This window comes from Bos indicus x Bos taurus, chromosome 5, assembly GCF_003369695.1.
Source record: "Bos indicus x Bos taurus breed Angus x Brahman F1 hybrid chromosome 5, Bos_hybrid_MaternalHap_v2.0, whole genome shotgun sequence".
Lineage (NCBI taxonomy): Eukaryota > Metazoa > Chordata > Mammalia > Artiodactyla > Bovidae > Bos > Bos indicus x Bos taurus.
In genome coordinates this window covers 63,748,133-63,768,204 of record NC_040080.1, presented here as the reverse complement: position 1 = coordinate 63,768,204, position 20,072 = coordinate 63,748,133, and the positions used below count along the sequence as shown (strand labels likewise).

General features: G+C 47.9%; 1 protein-coding gene and 1 pseudogene across 1 annotated transcript; both read left to right on the top strand.

Annotated features, from left to right (window-relative positions):
- Window positions 1–4: 4 nt before the first annotated feature.
- Window positions 5–4,135, top strand: LOC113893525 (annotated as a pseudogene).
- A 2,784-nt stretch (window positions 4,136–6,919) lies between these two features.
- Window positions 6,920–16,372, top strand: SDR9C7 (short chain dehydrogenase/reductase family 9C member 7). Its single transcript, XM_027542283.1, has 4 exons — window positions 6,920–7,239; window positions 10,919–11,177; window positions 11,799–11,962; window positions 15,207–16,372. Exons 1-4 carry the CDS (start codon window positions 6,939–6,941, stop codon window positions 15,422–15,424), a joined length of 942 nt encoding a protein of 313 aa, XP_027398084.1. The 5' UTR covers window positions 6,920–6,938; the 3' UTR covers window positions 15,425–16,372.
- Window positions 16,373–20,072: the final 3,700 nt, after the last annotated feature.

Genomic DNA, 20,072 nt, shown 5'->3' with positions numbered 1-20,072 from the left:
ATAAGATCTAGATCAGAAGGGACTCCAGTATGAACAGGAGGATATCTGAGTACTCCATGACAGAGAGTGCTGGAACTCTAGTTCAACTGCAGCCTTTAGGCACTGTCCCCTGCAAAGCCTTGTGGCTGTACCTGGTAGTCCTTGTGGGCCTGTACTACCTCCTGCGCTGGTACCGGGAGAGGCAGGTGGTGAGCCACTTCCAGGACAAGTTCATCTTCATCATGGGGTGTGACTCGGGCTTCAGGAACCTGCTGGCCCAGCAGCTGGACCTGCAATGCTTGAGGGCCCTGGATGCGTGTCTGACGGACCAGGAGCTGAGCAGCTGAGGAACCAGACATCAGACAGGCTGGAGACGGTGATCTTGGGCATCACCAAGACAGAGAGCATGACTGTGGCCACCTAATGGGTGAAGGAACATGTGGGGGACAGAGATACCACCCACATTTCTTTGTGTTTGTTCATTTACTGGGAAGATCCCCAAGGTGTTTTCATTTTCAAAGCCTTGATATTGCCTAGGAATTGGTGCAGGTTGTTTCAAAGCTTGTCTCCTGATGCGCAATGCAGGCCCGTTCTCTAAATTCTCCTATCCGGGGTTTTCAAGTGTGTCTTTCCCAACCAGCTTGCAGAAAGTGATTATTCATGGTTGTTTTTTGTTTTGTTTTTTTTTTCTGTTTGGTGTTTCTTTTTTCATTCATTTCCCTTTTCTTTTCTCTTCTCTAGTTTCCCCTTCATTTCTGTTTCTTACCATTCCTCCCAGTCTCTGTCTCTCTCCTCTGATATTTGTGAGCATCACTATTTTCCCAAACTCTGTCTGTGACCTTAATAAAGGGGCTTATTGTCTACTGATGGGCAGAAAAATGAGTAGGACCATCCCTGCCTTCCAATAGCTCAAAGAATATCCAAACCCTGACAGCCTTGCAGCCCCTACACCCTCTTTTCCTCTCCTGAACTCTTTTCCCTTCTACCTCATGGCACACTGTTGTTGACTCAATTAAAAAACTCAGTTGGAAGATGACCTGGCACCATGGCTGAGTCCTCTCTCCTGGGCCCAGCACAGTGTTCCCCTCTTGCCCTCACTCTTCCCAGGACTCTGAGGTCGGGTGAATAATGCCAGCATTCGCACTCCCACCGCACCCAATGAGTGGCTGACCAAACAGGGCTTTGCATAGTTGCTAGAGGTGAATGTGTTGGGGGTGATCGAGGTGACCCTGAGCCTGATGCCCCTGGTGTAGAAGGCAGGGGGCCTTGTGGTCAACGCCTCCAGTGTCATGGACCAGTTGAGCCTTTTGGCTGGAGGCTCCTCCATGTTCAAGTACAGCATGGAGTCCTTCTCAGACTCCCTCAGGTATTGGCTTGGAATGAAGACCCTCCCTTGTTCCTCTTACTTCTGTGCCTCTGGGTGGGGAGCCAACTTTTGTTGGGGTTTCCTTTCTTCACGGACCTTCCAACCCCTCTCTCTTGCTCTGTAGGTCTCTCATTGGGAAGCACCTTTCTAAGTTTCGGGTGTCAGAATGGGCTCCAGGACTATAGAGTTTGCTTCAACCACTCCCTACCTTTGATGTGGGCCCATATTCAGAAAGTATCCGAGGCATAACTGGAATCTGGATTACTTGGCTGTGGAGCCCATGTCCATAACCCGTGCAATATTCAGCTTCAGGGAGCCCTCAAAGAGGGGCTGCTGCTGCTGCTGCTAACTCGCTTCAGTCGTGTCCGACTCTGTGCAACCCCATAGACGGCAGCCCACCAGGCTCCCCCGTCCCTGGGATTCTCCAGGCAAGAACACTGGAGTGGGGTGCCATTGCCTTCTCTGCAAAGAGGGGCCTGGAACACTTAACTTGAATCAACAGATACTTCTTGGTCACTTCTGTGAGTCCTCAAAAAGTGTTCCTGGTTCAAGAAGATTTGGCCCTTTACCTAAAGTGTCTGACAGCTGAGAAAGGAAAAAGAGATACAGTAATGCCATTATCTCATTTTTGCTGCTTGTAACTACATTAGTGAAGGTAGGTAGCCTTGGTAGCCAGTGAAATGAGGTGAGGGTTCAGGAGATAAGGGTGTGAACTGAGGACTGAAGAAGTGAACTTGAGACTCTGGCAATTGGGCAAAGTAGGGCAGGAAGGCTTCAGGATATGAGAATGGTGTCAGCCTATGCCCAGCTCAATGAGTGACTGTGGACGGCCTAAGCTGTGGGGTCCACCAGGGACAGATAGGCATGGGTGGGCTTGTAGAAAGATGTAGGCCTTGGAAAGGCTGGAGACCATCTTTCTAATGGCAATGGAACTCCACAGAAGAGATTTAACCAGGAGAGTTAAAATAGTCAAATCAGCCTCTAGAACAAGGGGTGGCTTTGAATGTGGAGGAGCCGAGACAACAGGCAGGGAGGTGTTCCTTAGAGGACAGTTATGATAACCGAACTGACAGATGGCCAGGTTGTTGGCTAGAGCAGGAGAGGGGAGAGAGAGAACTGAGGAGTATGAAGGAGGTGATATTGGCAAACTCTGATAATTGAATACATGTGCAGTGAATAGGAGGAGATAGCTTATAAGTGGTGCCTTGCACCACTGTTGGCAGGATTTAGAATTGATAAGGGACTTCCCTGGTGGTTCAGCCCATAAAGAATCCACCTGAAATGCAGGAGACCCAGGTTCCATTGCTGGGTCAGGAAGATCTCCTGGAGAAGAGAATGGCAGCTCACTCCAGTATTCTTTCCTGGAGAATTCCATGGTCAGAGGAGCCTGGTGCACTACAGTCCATGGAATTGCAAAGGGTCAGACATGACTGAGCAACTAACACACACACCCCGAGTTGACAAGCCCATATAAATAAACTATTTCAAAAATTATTCAAGTTCGATACAGAAAGAGTACCATCATCATAAGTTTTCTCTCCCTGGCTGCTACACTTCATAACTCCTCAAACTTTCAAGATTATCCAACTCCACTCTGAATTGAGATTCTATTGTTCTCTGTTTGTTTCCTGAAATTCTGAATGCCTTGCCTCTCTGCCTCTTAGCCTCGAGCAGGGAACTCTCCTACCACCTTTGGGGTAAAGGTGGCTAGGATCAAGCACAGTTACTTCAAGACCAGCATGAATAATCCTGAGGTTCTGGATGGGAGCTTCTGGGAGGCATGGGTTTGGGCAATTCCATAGGTCAAAGAACTCTGTGGGGAGCTATTCCTGGCATCAGGTGAGTGAGCTGTGGACCTCGGGGTGAGAAGCAAACCCTTGTCTGGAAGCCTGGGTCCATCATTAGCACCTCCTCTAGTCTTAGGTCCATCCTCCAGGCTCTGAGTCATCCACACAGTGAGGACATTAGCTCTATCCTCAGGGTCCCATGTGGTCAATTGGTGGCAGAAGGAAAGGATTCAGGCTTGGTAGACCTGGGGACCACTGTCTCATCTGAATCCCTTGTTTGGGGAAGAAACTGAATCTAGGGAGGACAGAGACTTGTGGACTCAAGACAAACTGACATTAGAGCAGATGGTTTTCATGTGCTTAGATTTCAGCGTTTATTGTTGTTTAGTCACCAAGTTGTGTCCAACTCTTTGTGACTCCATGGACTGTAGCCCTCCAGGCTCCTCTGTCCATGGGATTTTCCAGGCAAGAATACTGAAGTGGGTTGCCATTTCCTCTTCCAGGGGATCTTCCCCACCCAGGGATCGAGCCCAAGTCTTGTGCATTGGCAGGCAGATTCTTTACCAGTGAGCCACCAAAGAAGCCCACTCTAGTGTTTATAGAAATATCCAATTTATGTATGGGATATTCTCAGGAATAGAGCCAGAGGTTGCTTAGTGTGGAACAGTTATTCCTGGGATAAGAGTTTGGGTGCTTCTTGGGGAATTTGAATGATTAATTTGGAGCATGGGTTTACAGGGGAGGGAAGGGCGGGAATTCTCTCATCCTAAACAGACATCAAAATAACCGAAAATATTTGGGAAAAATACAAGCTGAATCTCTGTACTTGGTCATGAACTGCATGGACACACCCTGACTGCCTGCCACCCACACACCCAATACTCACCTGACTGGGATGCCAAGGGCTCGTCTACTTCCTATGAGCTACCTGCCCTCCTTCTTGATGGATGCCATGGTCTACCGGAGTTCCCCAAGGGCCAGGGCCCTATCAAGTCAAGTCTAGTTGGGTGCTGTGTGAAGGATGATGCTTCAAGAGGAAGGAGAGAAGGTGGAAGGAGGGAGCTCTCTATTTCTAAGGGCAGGTAGCTCATCCTCCTCCTCATCTCTGCCCCAGGCTTCTCCTGAGGCTCTGGGATATTGGGAAGGAAGGGCAAAGTTTTGTGGCTGAGAAACAGGGATCCAATAGCATACATCTGTGCCCTGTTTCTTGGGCAGCATCTCAAAGCTCTCAGCCCCATGACCCTCTTGCCACCCTGAGGAATCTGCAATGTCTGGAGGATGTGAGCCTCTGGGAAGGGGCTCAGCCCCACGTGCTCTGTCTCTAGTCACCTCCTCAGGGCGTGACTTGGTTTCCCCATCCCATGGGATGGAAATGGCCTGGAGGAGGTAAAGGGTCCTGTCTCCACTGAAAATACCTGTGGGCAGGAGTCAAGGATGCACAGGGCACCCAGCAGCCTCATCTGAGTAGGAGGGCCAGTCATCAGAGGGGGCAGCATTCTCAGTCCTGGGAGAAGAGCTCTCTGTGTTGTCCTGCAGCCCCCCAGTCTCCCATTCCACAACCTGCCTTTTCTGATGTTGGAAGTTTGAGTCCAGGGAAGCGCTGTGTGTCCTGGCAATCAGCAGACAGGCCTGCAAGATGGTAAGTCAGGCCCAGGCCTGTGCTGGGGCAGTTCCAACTCATTCTTTTTCAGGTTTAGAGACAAACCCCTGGATTTCACCATCTGGGGCTGTCTCAAGAACTGGGACATTCCTGGGCCTGCTCAGCCCTTGAGTGACATTGTCTGACTTCCCTGAGCCAAAACTTCCTTGTTCACTCACCAAGGAGGCAGATAGAATTCTGAGATGTCTCCCACATCAATTGTAGGCGGTGCCTTGGGGTGAGTAGGAAGTAAGTGAGGTTTGCCTCCACCTCCCATCTCCCATATCCATATCCTACAGGATTTGGGTCTGCTCCCCAGGACTGGGTCCATGAACTGTCACCACCGCCCCCCACCCCTGCCACCAAATCCCAGGACTCTTGGTATAGAATGCCAAACTCCCTGCAATTTCCCAAGATGACACCTGCTTTATCTGATTTTAAAGCTGACTAACCTTGGTGGAGAGTGCAGCATACCAGCATCCTTGTCCTTCACTCTAGGGGATTTTATGGCCTCATTTCTATGTCAGACCCTCTAGATAAGGAAGGTGTAGGCAGTTGGTCTCGGGTCCTTCAGGCTGGTCACCAGGATAGTCCTGAGGAATAATGACCCTAGAGGTTTGTCCAGAGGACCAGTACAGACTCCAGCATCATTCTGTCCCCATATTTTTGCAATCCTGGGTGAGGGATTACTCACACCTCTGTCTCATTTCCTTGCTTCCTTTGCTTTACTGGCTTCCCTTCTACCTCTCTGTGAGTTCTTTGCCCCATGGCCTGTAATCTCTCCTTTCCCTCAAAGGCCTGACACAGAGAGTTTCCCAAGTCCCTGACCTGCATCCTCAGTTCTTCCTACGTCACCCCCTCTCAGAGCCAAGGGTCTGGCCCCAGGTCCTTCCTACAACTGCCCAGGGCACCCCTCCTCATCATCTGGCTGAGCCTCGGTCTCAGTGATGCTTCTCTCAGAACTCTCTATTCTCCTGCCTCCCCTCTCTGTGCCCCAAGAGTCTCCTCCTAACTTTTCTCACCACCTGTGGTTGGACCTGTTATCAGCCTCATGCCCTACAAACATTTTGGCTTCTGGCCTCCCTTCCCTCTGCACTTTCCATTAAGCACTGTGTCAGCTGACTTCATAGTCCTTTGCTTCCACTTTATAGTCCCTTGCTTCCCCTGACATCACCACCACCCCCCTTCAGAATCCTCAACTCAGCCTACCAGCTCCCTGGACCTGGGGGTAGAAGAAAATGCCCACTGGGGGCCCTGCCTGGGGAAGTTGATGTGTCCTCGATCCTTGAAGCCCTCTGCTTGTCCAGTTGCTGGGGGCGGGTGCTGGGCTTGCTTGGAGTGAAGTGGGGACTCCTCATTGGTGACTCAAGCATCATCTCCCAAGGATCCGGGCCCTGAGCCCCTCAGGAGTTTCTGCTTTCTAGGAGTTGGGGGTCTCACATAACCAGTTTCCCTTAAGGAGGCCCTGCTGCCTCTGACCTCGAGACAATGGAGGCACATCTGCCCTGGAGCAGACCCTTTATTTCTCATCCTCTCTCATCAGGGGAGACTTACCTAAGAACAGAGAATTCCAAAGAGCTGATAGACTGGAACTCATTTCCCTTGGGGTTTGAAGGGCACAAAACCAGTTCTGTTTGTTTTGCATTAACAGATTTGTCTTCATCTTTCCATTCAAAATAACAATTACATTTATTTACATGCTTGCATTCATAACAAATGATTTTGATCCCTGGGCTGGAGGTGGGGGATTGCCAGGATGGGTCTTCTGGGCTTAGTCCTCCTTGCTCCTTCCCCTGCTCAGGCCACACAGGTGAGCCACTTTTCAGCACCAGCATCACCACTGTGGTTTGTCCCATCCCTGGCACCTTCACCCCTAGGGCTGGAGGAGAGAGAGAGGCGGCCACCAGGATGGTCTGAAGTAACAAAGCTTCAGGTTTAACTTGAAATTCTTGCCTCTGGCTAATTGGTGTGGTGAGGCATCCACCTATACAAATTACAGAGTGGATCATGCAGGGGCTGTGCATCTGTTGCTGGCAGCTGAAGGGAGGAGAGCTCTTCTCAGCAGGCTCTAGCAGGTTTTGGCTCAGAGGGCACACCTCTCCGGCTATTCCCTGACCCCGATTCTTCTTGACCATCACCTGTCATCGCCGGCCCCTCCATACACACCATGGCAGCTATCTCAGACCTCTCCTTTATGTACCGCTGGTTCAAGAACTGCAATCTGGTCCGCAACCTCTCAGACAAGTACGTCTTCATCACAGGCTGTGACTCGGGCTTCGGGAACCTCCTGGCCAGGCAGCTGGTTGATCGGGGCATGCGGGTGCTGGCTGCTTGCTTCACTAAGGAGGGGGCCCAGAAGCTTCAGCAAGACACTTCCTATCAGCTGCAGACCATCCTACTGGATGTCACCAAGACAGAGAGCATCAAAGCAGCAACCCAGTGGGTGAGGGACCAAGTGGGTGAACAAGGTGGGACAAATTGCATTCTTTGGTTTTCTCAGTGTATCCTTCTTTTTCTCTCTGTCTCCCGCAGGCATCTGACAGTTATCAGGGACCCTGTTCAGGTAGGGTGGGAGAGAAAGGGACTGAGGCTGTAGCTTAGTGGGATTGGGAACTGCTGCGTGGTTTGGACTGTCCACATGCATGCATGCTAAGTTGTTTCAGTAGTGCCTGATTCTTTGAGACTCTATGGACTATAGCCCTGTAGATAGGCTCCTCTGTCCACGGGATTCTCCAGACAAGAATACTGGAGTGCGTTGCCATGCCCCTCTCCAGGGGAATCTTCCCTGGAGACTCAAGGATCAAACCCACATCTCTTGTGTCTTCTGCATCAGCAGGGGGGTTCTTTACCACTAGCACCACCGGAGAAGCGCACTGGACTGTCCACATGAAAAGATGATTTTCCAAGGAAGTTTTCTCTCCCAGAAACTCAGAGGGATGGCAGGGTTTGGTGGTAGCTGCACTAGAAGATCAGGGAGGAACATGTGTTCCGAATGTCCAAACCTTTAAATGTCTCACTGGGACTTCAGTTGTTCTAATCATCAGCTCCTGTAGAAATGTGAGCACGTTTCTTGTTGGGATCAGGCTGGAGGGAGGGGAGAGGGAACATGAGGTTGGACTCCCTGAGTCAGGGCATTTGTTCTCCTTGACTATATCAGGCTAGATTGCAGGGTGAGGAGTGAGACCTGTCCTCTTTCTCATATCATGATGGATACTGGGTTGACTTGAGGTTAAGTGTCTATGTCAGGAGGGCTGCTCTTATTGGGAAAGGAGTCTGTGGGCTAGGGCTAGACTAGGACTGCATGGGGACCAGCCCAGGGAGTTTCCCACATACAGGATGTGGGTGTAGGAATGGGAGGAAAGCGTGGCCCAGTTGTAGAAGCAGCAGTCTGGGGGAAGTCCTGCCTCCTGAGGGAACTAAACTGGGGACTGTGCACACGAGTCAGAGCAGAGAACTCTTGGGCCGAGAAGGGGCAGACAGTGACTCTTGCTGGATTTCCCTCTTTGGCATTTACCACTCTTCAGTACTCAATGTTTTACTTAGTTTTCCTACTTATCTATTTCTCCTGCTAGAATAAAACTTCTGGGGTTGGTGTGTGTGTTGGGAGGGTGTTGTTCCTTTTATTTACTATATATCCTGAGTACTTACTTGTGTCTGGCATCTAGTAAGGTGCTCAGTAAATATTTGTGAAAAGAACTAAGTAATGAATAATTCAGCAAGAGTGAGTTTCTTTCTTCAACATGCTGCCTCCCCCCAGTGCCCTACATTCAGCTTTGAGCCCCTTGTGTTAATGATTCACCAGGTAATATTAGTTTCCTATGGTTTCCCAGGCAACTCAGTGGTAAGAATCTGCCTGCAATGCAGAGATGCAGAGGGTTTGATCTCTGGGTCAGGAAGACCCCCTGGAGAAAGAAATGGCACCCCACTCCAGTATTCTTGCTGGGATAATCCCAAGGTCAGAGGAGCCTGGGCTGTATGTAGTTCATGAGGTCACAAAGAGCTGGACACAACCTGAAGTGATTGAGCACACGTAATAAATGCTGTAATAAATACACACAAACTTAGAGGCTTAAGGGAGCACATACTTATTATCTTATAGTTCCGGAAGTCAGAAGTCCAAAATGGGTCTCCCCAGGCTAAAATCAATGTGTTAACAGAGCTTTAAGGAAGACTGCTGTCATTGCCTTTTCCAGCTTTAGAGGCTGCCCGCACAACTTGGCTCATGACTTCTTCATCACCAAGGCCAGCAAGGTCGGGCGCAGTCCCTTTCATGCTGCCATCTCTCTGGTTCTCTGTCTTCTGGCTTCCTCTTCCATTTAGAAGGACCTTTGTGATTATATTGGGCTCAGCAGGCTAATCCAGAATATATTCCCCATTTTAAGGTCAGTTGAGTTAAATTTCATCTGCTACTTTAATTACTCTTTCCCATGTAATCCACCTTACACAGCTTCCCAGAATTAGTACAGGGTCTAAGCAGCACTGGGAAATGGGGGGAAGGGGTCCTCATACACTTTCTTGTTGCCCCTTAGAGTCTCTGGACATGACAAGTTGACCTGACCCTGAAGTTGTTCACAGAGTTATGAAAGTTCTCTAGACCTCTTTGCAGAGAAAAAAAAAAAGTTTAAGGCTGTCCTGGTTTACCAGCAGGCAGAGCTTTTTACCAGAACCACTCAGGTTTTACAGTCTTTGGGTCTCAGGGGCTCATGTCGTTCACTGCAAGGTAAGAGAGTCTCCTCTAGCTGGGAAGTTCTGAGTCCTGCCAGCCAGGGCTCTCCTGTGGTCTCTACTTGGAGGAAAGTAGAAAGAGAGGGTGGGGACACAGCTTGTGTGGGGACCCCTGCCCTAGAGGAAAGGGTGAACCAGGATTGGTGTGTACATCCAGACCTGCCCATGTGTGCGTGGAAGACTATCTTGAGGCTACATAGCCCAAGTGGGGTAGTGAGACAGGGGGAGGGGAAGGGAAGGAACCCCAAGCCCCTCCCCAGGTGGAATTTTACTTGGAACCTCAGTATGTAAAACAAATGAAAACTGAGGTTCTCCTGCATCTCCCTTCCTTAGCATGTTATGGGATTCAGCCTTAAAGCTCTCAGGATTGCAACCACAGGCTAGAAATGACCGTCCTAATCCAGCCAGCAGTGAACCTGAGGCCCAGGGAAAGGAAGTGATTTCAAGGCTAGAGTTAGAACCAGTACTAGAACTTGAGGCTCTTCAAGTCTGGCCCTTGCAGAGCTAAATGATAATACCTAGCATTATTTCTCTCCATTTATATTAATACCAACTCATTTAAATATTTCAAAGAGAGCTCTTTTCACATTTTTCCAAAATTATTTAAATGTTTTATATATTTGTTTATAAATCTTATTTCTTTTCTGGTTTGTGAACTCCTAGAAAAATAAGACCCTGTTTTGTTCATTTTGTGCCTCTAGCACCTTCCTTTATAACTGACAGATGCATGAAACGAATGAATGTGTGAATGGATGAATGAATGGAGCAATTTTGGTAATGTGTGAAGTAGAATTGGTTTCTTATACTCAGATGAATAGAGAGGGGGAAGTATGATGGGGGAAGGAATTGAAACATTAATTCATTGGTATGAAAATGAGATCTCTTTTCCCTGAGCTAATAGCTTAGATCCTATTAAGCCTGGATCATAGTTTGTACAGGGCACAGCTAAGCTGATAGACTGTGTGCATCAGCAAAAGTGCCCCTCTAGGTATATGTCTGGGCTGTCATAGCTCCCAACCCCACACCCCCAGTCTGGCTGTCCTGTACTTTATGAAATGCTTAACCCACTCCAGTACTCTTGCCTGGAAAATCCCATGGATGGAGGAGCCTGGTAGGCTGCAGTCCGTGGGGTCACTAAGAGTCGGGCACAACTGAGCGACTTCACTTTCACTTTTCACTTTCATGCATTTGAGAAGGCAATGGCAACCCACTCCAGTACTCTTGCCTGGAGAATCCCAGGGACAGAGGAGCCCAGTGGGCTGCCGTCTATGGGGTCGCACAGAGTCGGACACGACTGAAGCGACTTAGTAGCAGCAGCAACCATCCTCAGCAGCCCAGAGCTGGTGGGTAGTGGACCCTGGTGATATTCCAGAGACACTGCTGATTTCTGTCTGGTTCTCTCTCCCTCCATCTTACCCCCAGGCCTCTGGGCCCTGGTGAACAATGCTGGTGTGGGCCTGCCCAGTGGTCCCAATGAATGGCTGACCAAGGAGGACTTTGTGAAGGTGATCAACGTGAACCTGGTGGGACTGATTGAAGTGACCCTCCATATGCTGCCCATGGTCAAGAAAGCCCGGGGCAGGGTTGTCAACATGTCCAGCAGTGGGGGCCGTGTGGCTGTCATTGGTGGAGGCTACTGCATCTCCAAGTTTGGTGTTGAGGCTTTCTCTGACAGCATCAGGTAACTGGGCCCAAGTGCCAAACCACTCAGGGTGGGAGTTCCGGGGGGTTTCACCCCAGGAAAAGAGAGCTGGGTTGGGGAAGTTATGGAGGGAAGATGTTATAACAGTAGCAAGAAGAAGACTAGCCCACCAGGGGCCTTCCCCAGGGACCTAGAAAAAAAGGGATGAAAAGAGGTGGGGTGGTGATGGGTAGCCTTCCCTTGGACTGCTTTGGGCCTGTGTGAGTAGGAGAGAGAGTCCCCCAAAGAGACAGAGAGGCCTGGAGGCAGATGCACTGTGGGCGACCTTCCAAGGATAATGCAAGCCTTGTATAGACCCTGCATTTCTTTGCCACCTGGATGTTGGGAGTGCGGCCGAGTGGGAGGGACCTGGTGGGAGCAAGGCGTGGTCTAGATTCTTCCGGGCTGGGCTGGCCTAATGTGAATTGCCCAGAGGCAGGCTTGGGAAAGGGCTTATTTGCATGAAAGCAGCGCTGGGCCTGGGTAGGAGTGGGGGGTCGCACCCCCAGGTTCCTGATCTCCCGGGGAGATCAGCTCCTCTGGAGGTGTCAGAGGTGATTCTCTCTGATGACCCTTGGTCATCGTGGGGTCCCAGACTGAGTCCAAGCTCTTTCTTCCCAGGCGTGAGCTCCACTACTTCGGGGTGAAAGTCAGCATCATCGAGCCGGGGAACTTCCGGACAGCCATTCTGGGCAAGGACGGCCTGGAAAAGCACATGCGCAAGCTGTGGGAGCGTCTGCCTCCGGAAACCCGCGAGAGCTATGGAGAGGAGTACTTCCGGATCTGTGAGCTCCCCAGAAGGGACAGGGGTCTCTGAGAGGGGTGGAGAGGTCTTGGGAGTCACCAACCCGATTTCGTTTTCCGGATATTGGGATGGAGGCTCGGAGCGGTTATGAGCCTCAGGCCACACCGCTGGAGGCAGAGCTGGGGTTTGAGAACTGCTGGGAGTACCAGAACCATACCTGCGGGGAGATGGGGTTCTTAGGAGAGATCTCCCCACCTCGGCCTCTCCCCGCGCGCCCGCCCACCATCACCACCCCACCCCCCACCCCGGCGCCAAACATCCCTATGCTGGTGAATCAGGTGCAGGTGAATCTGCCCTGGGTACAGAGAAGTTATTATGAGCACAGCTGCTTGGGCCAGATTGCCTGGGTTTGAATTCCGGCTCTGCCACTTACCAGCTAGAAGATTTTGGGAATGCTACCTAGTCATCGTAAGCCTCGATTTTCTCATTTAGAGAATGGAGTTAATGAGAGTGCCCACCTCCCAGGGCTTCTGTGAGGACTGATATCTATGAAGTATCTCACACGCATTAAGTGCTTGTTAGGTCAGTAAAGAGAAAAAGCACCCAGTATTTACAAGGAAGGCACTCTAGGCAGCTCTGTTTCTCCCTGAGCTAAGGGAATCCTGTGAATCTCAGGTCTCTTTGGAGAAGTGGAGAAGAGCCCTCACAGCTATTGGTTATCATGGCCAACCAAATAGCCTCCTGCCTTGTGAATCCCAGAATCAGGCCAGGTATCTTGGAGTGATTTGTGTGTGTGCGCGTGTGTGCACCCAGTCAGGCTCCTCTGTCCATGAAATGTTCCAGGCAAGAATCCTGGAGCAGGTCGCCATTTTCTTCTCCAGGGAATCTTAGACCCAAGGATTGAACCCATATCTCTTGCATTTCCTGCATTGGCAGGCGGGTTCTTTACCACTAAGCACCATTAGCCATACCCAAAATAGAACTATATTGGAAATGGCAGTTAATTGCAATCTAACCTAGGCACATTTCTGAGAATCAGCACAGAATCCCTGGAATAGGCATGTAAACAGGACACAGTGTTCTGGTGCCTAAGGGCCTGGAACTGAGCCACAGCCTGGCTTGGTTAGCATGCTTCAGAACAACATAGCCACCTGCCAAGTTTCTTTATCTCAACTCTGCCGGGGAAGCCACCCAAAGTTGCCCTTTTAGTCCACTTTCTTCCTAGGGAGGGAAGGACTGTTGGGTCCATACTAAGTGCCAAAGCCTCATCTCTGCTGTTTTATAGACTTTGCGTGTGTGTCAAGTTGCTTCAATCATGTCCGACTCTTTGCAACCCTATGGACTATAACCTGCCAGGCTCCTCTATCCATGGGATTCTCCAGGCAAGAGTACTGGAGTGGATTGCCATGCCCTCCTCAAGGGGATCTTCCCGACCCAGGGCTCAACCAGTCTTCCCGACCAGTCTCTTATGTCTCCTGCATTGAGGCTGATTCTTTACCATTAGCACCACCTGGGAAGCCCCTTTATAGACTATTTTGCTTAATTCTCACAATAGCATAAACGTTTCCTGGATGTCTGAATGCAAGGCTCATGTTCTTTCTCACTGTCCAGGAGACTGACAGGGGCTAAAGGGTACCTCTGTCTCCCATCCAATCTGTGTCAAGCTAGATGCTGAGCACAAAGCAGGAGCACAGTAAATATTTGAGAGAACAAGGAAAGAATGTGCCATAGACTATTTCCAGGTCTCAGATAGCTTCTTCCACCCTGCTGCTTCTTTGGGTCCTCCCTTCTTTCAGAACCTGGTTCAAAAGCCATCTCATCCCACCAGCCTGCCTCCCCTGATGATGGCATAGACTTCCCTGCCTCTGAGGGAGCCATGACCCTGAGCTTCTTGGATGAGGCCTTTGACACTCACCTGCCCGCATGGGCCCTGTTTGTGATGGACTCTGTGTCAGACCCATGGACAGAGCACAGAGTGTTGGATTCCTAAGACATTATCTCACCATAGACCTTCTGGCTTTAAGTCAGCATGGCTCTTTTGGTGGACCCCATTTGGGCTTAGCTCAGACTGTAAAGAATCTCTCTGCAATGCAGGCGACTCCATTGTTCCAGTTCAATCCCTGTATCGGGAAGATCCCCTGGAGAAGGGAATCGCAACCCACTCCAATATTCTTGCCTAGAAAATGGGGTGGCAAAGCTGAGGGACTTTCACTTTCAAAATGTAGTTTGCCTCTTTTCACTGCAGTTTTCTCCCTAGGAAAGAGAAAGGGAGTTCCTTGGAGTTGGGGTGGGGGGTTAAGGATACTTGAATAACTCTGTTCTGCCCTTACCAACCACCCACCAGCATCCTGCATGGAAGGGGTGACTTCTCTGCTTCCTGGACCATGCCCAAAATCAGGACAGCTTTTGCTCTCTCCTTGTTTTCAAGTTCTAAGTCCTTATCATGAATCCTGGCTCTCAGGCATCACTTCCTCCTGAGTTCTTGGGGTACTCAGTGAAGTATGAGCCCCATTGAGCTGTTCCTGTCTCAGCAGGGGTGAGGGTGCAGATCAGGGCTACATAAGCTTATCATGTGGCTTGTCTCCTGTATGTGTTGTTAGTACAGCAGACTTGGACCATCTCCACATCCATGTGCAGCAGGCTAACAGAATGGCCCTCACATTCGTCAGTGCCTTAGCTCATTAGAGCCCCATCATGACCTTATGACCAAAGCAAAGGCAGTGTTACTATTTTTTAATAACATCTTTCTTTCTCCCCTGCAGGCTTTTGTAGAAAATTTGGGAACTCCAGGAAGTTTTCCTAGGAGGAAAAAAAACCCCTCTAGTGACTAGGAATTTCACCAGACCATGTTTTTCCTTATTTCCTTCCAATTTTTCTGTGCACTTATATTCACCCATTTTCTTATCCTCTTCTCTACTGTCTACCCTGCTATTAGTCATCTTTATTATTTTCTAGGGCAGGGTATTATCATCCCCATTTTACAAATGATAACAGTTTAAGCTCAAGGTCACACAGCTAAAAAGTGGCAGAACTGAGCACAGTTCTTCTCATTGCTAGTCTAACACAATAGTAGGGATTCAATTCATAATTACTGAATTGGGGAAGGGAAATAAGATTATTTATAGTTTGTTTAAGGAACAGCCTAGAGCTTGTGAGATCTGCCTGAAATGTTAGATCTGTAATCTGATGGAAAAGGAGCTTGGATGGAATTTAGAAGACATGATCTTTAATAAAGAATAATAGAGCCTTTGTTTTTTTTTTTCCTGTCTTGTACCCTCAAACAGATACTGACAACTTAAAGAGCACAATGCAGTTAGCAGACCCAAGGATCAGCGAAGTTACCAACAGCATGGAGCACGCCATTGTTTCCCGGAGCCCTCGCATCCGTTACAACCCGGGCCTGGATGCCAAACTCCTGTACCTCCCCTTGGCTAAGTTTCCCACCCCTGTGACAGATTTCATCCTGAGCCGGTACCTTCCAAGGCCAGCAGACAGTGTCTAAGCTGGGGAAGCTCAGGGGGGTGATCAGTGGAGTGTAGGGGAGGGGGTGAGAGAAGCCACCATCAGGTCACAAGAAGAGGGATCAGATGTTCTGGGAGTATTTTGCTTAGCTGACACCCTGCCTGCTGCTGGCAAATTTATGGGTAACTTCTAACAGAAAATACATGCCTCTTCTCACTCACTGGGGCCCACAGAAAGTTGAGGTGGCCTTTGCAAGTTCAAAAAGCTATATAGCATGAGGACTCCCTGGTGGTTAAAACTGCACTTTCAATGCAGGGGGTGCAGGTTTGATCCCTGGTCAGGGAGCTAAGATCCCACATGCCACACAATGTGGCCAAAAAGTAAAATTTTTTAAAAAATTACTTAAAGATCTATAGTATAGCTCCAAGAACATCTATTTCCCAGTCAGGAAATGACTTTTCTTGACCTGAAAGAGTCAGGGAAGGGAAAACTAGCTCCTGCTGAATCATGAGCCTCCCTCAGTTATCACCACCACTGGGAAACTTTGTGGGATACTGTAGCCCACAGGAAAACCCAACCACTTTCCTCTTGTGTCTCTAAATATGCATTAACCTTATTCACATAGCCCTTTATTTAAAGTATGTATTAGGACAGACACAAAATGCAAGATTGTATCACATAAAATTTATCCTAGTATTTTCTCTCTCTTTTATGGATTTCTGTATCCATAGGTGATTGGGACTCACATAAAATAACATTTATTTAATTACCATGGATTAATTCTTCAAATATTTATTGAGGACCTGCTACAGACTAGCACTGTGTAGGAGCTGGAAGGATACACTTCATTTCAGTTCAGTTGCTCAGTCATGTCCAACTCTGTGACCCCATGAACTGCAACCCGCCAGGCCTCCCTGTCTATCACCAACCTCCCTGTCCATCACCAAGGAAGGATAAAAATATGATTAAATCATGATCTTGGTTTTTCACTCTTTATTTTGTGGTTTTGTTTTTTCTGTTTTAGCATAGCATCTAGTACTAGAGATAGACAATAATAGAAAAAACAGAAATCAGTAAGTCAAATTTTTGGAGCTGTGAGGAACCCCTAAGTGAAAGTCACTCAGTTGTGTCCGACTCTTTGCAACCCCATGGACTATTCAGTCTATGTAATTCTCCAGGCCAGCATACTGGAGTAGGTTGCCTTTCCCTTCTCCAGGGGAACTTGGACTATTCCAACCCAGGGATCGAACCCAGGTCTCACACTAGTGAATTCTTTACCAGCTGAGCCGTAAGGGAAGCCCAGGGATACTGAAGTGGGTAGCCTATCTCTTCTCCAGCGGATCTTCCCAACCCAGGAATCGAACCAGTGTCTCCTGCATTGCAGGTGGGGAACCCAGGTCTCCCACATTGCAGGCGGATTCTTTACCAGCTGAGCCACAAGGGAAGCCCAAGGATAATGGAGTGGGTACCCAATCCCTTCTCCAGCAGATCTTCCCAACCCAAGGATCAAACCAAGGTCTCCTGCATTGCAGGCAGATTCTTTTCCAACTAATCTATCAGGGAAGCCCCGAGGAACCCTCAGTTCAGTCACTCAGTCGTGTCCGACTCTTGGCAACCCCATGAACTGCAACATGCCAGGCCTCCTTGTCCGTCACCAACTCCCAGAGCTTACTCAAACTTCTGTCCATTGAGTCAGTGATACCATCCAACCATCTCATCCTCTATCGTCCCCTTCCCCTCCTGCCTTCAACCTTTCCCAGCATTGGGGTCTTTTCAAATGAGTCAGTTCTTTGCATCAGGTGGCCAAAGTATTGGAGTTTCAGCTTCAGCATCAGTCCTTCCAATGAATATTGAATATGAATATGAATATTCAGAGCTCTCTATGTTATACAGCAACTTCCCACCATCTATTTTGCATACGGTAATGTGTATGTTTCAATGCTACTCTCTCGATTCATCACACCCTCTTCTTCCCCCACTGGGGCACAGACTTTTGACCCCAGTCACACAAGATTTATTTCCATTAAACAGGAAATGCTTACATAGTACCTGTTAGGTGCCAGACACTGGTTTATGTGCCTTACAAATACAAAGAATTGATGCTTTTAAATTGTGGTGCTGAAGAAGACTCTTGAGAGTCCCTTGGACAGCAAGGAGATCAAACCAATCAATGCTAAAGGAAATCAACCCTGAATATTCATTGGAAGGATTGATGCTGAAACTGAAGCTTCAATAGTATGGCCACCTGAAGCGAAGAGCTAATTCACTGGAAAAGACCCTGATGCTGGGAAAGATTGAGGGCAGGAAAAGGGAGCGACAGAGGATGTGATGGTTGGATGGCATCACCGACTCCATAGACATAAATTTGAGCAAACTCCAGAAGATAGTGAAGGACAGGGAAGCCTGGGGCATTGCAATCCATGGGGTTGCAAAATGTCAGACATGATTTAGCAACTGAACAGCAAGAACAACAGCAGCAAGGAGTGGGTGGAGTTTCCATAGAGCAGCACAGCTGGGCTGAGGCTCTTGATCACAGTGCTGGGGGCAGCATTTCTGCACACAGCCCACTGCTGCCATCTTGATTTGCAGGGTCATGTGCAGGTCTTCTCCACGTGGTCCACAGAGCTGAGGTGTCAGTCACAGCCATTGCACACGAATACCTTGGGTCTGAAGTGCCTGCTGCAAGGCCTCTGCAATTGGCACCATATGAGCAGGTGAAACAAGACAGACTCAAAGGAAAAGAAAAGAGAAAAGGTTAGACTTTATTACCCAGATTCTTTTTTACTTTCTCAGGAATTGTTAACAGGCTTTACCAGTGACAAAACAATGGAGATAAGTGTTTACTCTCAGTTACATCAGCCAAAGTAAGGGCTGCAAGTACTTACTATACTTGACATTTTGTGCTGGTAGTGAGTATATAGGGTTTCCATGTTAATTCAGTGGTAAGAATCCCCCTACCAAGGCAGGAGATGCAGGTTCGATTCCTGGGTTAGAAGGATCCCTTGGAGGAGGAAAAGGCAACCCACTCCAGTATCCTTGCCTGGGAAATCCCACGGACAGAGAAGCCTGATGTGCTACAGTACAGGAGGTCACAAAGAGTCAGATGCAACTAAGCATGCAGTGAGTACATAGGAATTAAATTTGGTTAATTCCTGATTGGCCTGTAGTGTGCTTCATTTTATTACTGGCCTTGGCAGAGTTTCTTCTCCTTTTATAACTTTTGCAGCTACAGAGATTAAGTTTAATAAGTTCAGTGTTGGTTTGTTAATAAGAAATGGAAGCAGGGGACTTCTCCAGGTAATGAAAACTCCATACTCCTTTTACCTCTGTTAGAGTAAATCTAACCTGTAACAGAATTAAAGGGCAGGGACTATGTATCTTTGTCTCAATCTTCTTAGCACATAACCCAATACCTGGCATGCACATGCTTGTTCCATTCAGTTGAATCTTGGAGTGAAATAGAAATGTTCTAGGTTAAATGCTCTGCTCATAGGAAATACACTGAATCTTAGCTGAAATTCTAACAGCAATTATCTTTGGGTAGTGAGATTCTTGTGCTTTTTTATTTCCTTCCTTATCCTTTTGCTATTTTCCAAAACCAGTGCTATAAACTACAACAGATGACTGCCTATAGGAAAGAGTTCCCTTCTCCTTATCTCATTCGTTTCTAATATGTGGGTTTTATTTTTACAAAATTGGCAATTTTACAAAAATTTTATGGGCACAGATAGTCAAATTGTTTTACGAAGAGCAAATGAAGACACTCTTTAGATTCTTTTAGTCAGTTATGTGGTATTTACTTCTACATATCTAAACAACATGCTTATGTTGTTTTTTATTTTTGAATCTCCCATTGGTTTCTCTGTGGGGTGATGAGACTAACCTGTTTCACCACTCTTACCCTATTGCCAGGTACATTCCAATCACCTCCATCCTTGCAGAAATTTGGCTAGATGGATGTTCATTGTTCACATTATGCTAACTTGGTAAATATTTTTGATTCAGTGAACAACATTTTATTTTCTCTAGAGTTAATAATTACCTTTATTGGCTTAGTTTTTGATGTTTTACCACTAAATTGACCTTGTTCCCTTCATCCTCCCTACCCCATCATTTTATAAACCACTTCTTAGTACATTCAAATATCTTAGATATTCTCTAATTTCATCTTCTAGAGCCTCTGGGCTTGCTCCAATCTGGGCTGACATCTCGAGGCCTGCTGCACAGCTTGGGATTCCTTTTCACTGACATCCTAGGACTTCCTTTGCCTTTATTCAATGTTGGACCCACTGTTGCCTGGATCTTTATGCCTTCCTTTTTTTTTTTTTTTTTACTAATTCTCTCATTTTAGAGTATCTTTCTAACAAAGAGTCTATGGGATATAATACTTTTGAGAATTTCCATATCTGAAAATACCTTTACTTCGTGTTCATCTTTAATTAATACTGGCTGGATATAGAACCCCAGAATGGAAATTCCTTTCTTTCTGAAATTTTAAGGCATAACCCCCTTCTCTTATAGCTTCTATCATTACTATAAAGGAACCTGATGCCACTCTGACTCCTGACCCTTTACAAGAATCATGTTTCCCTCTCTGGAAGTCTATAGGATCTTCTCCTTATCTTCACTGTTCCTGACTTTCACCCCAGTGCCAGAGCCAGGGTCTGCTTTCACCCATTGTGCTTGGT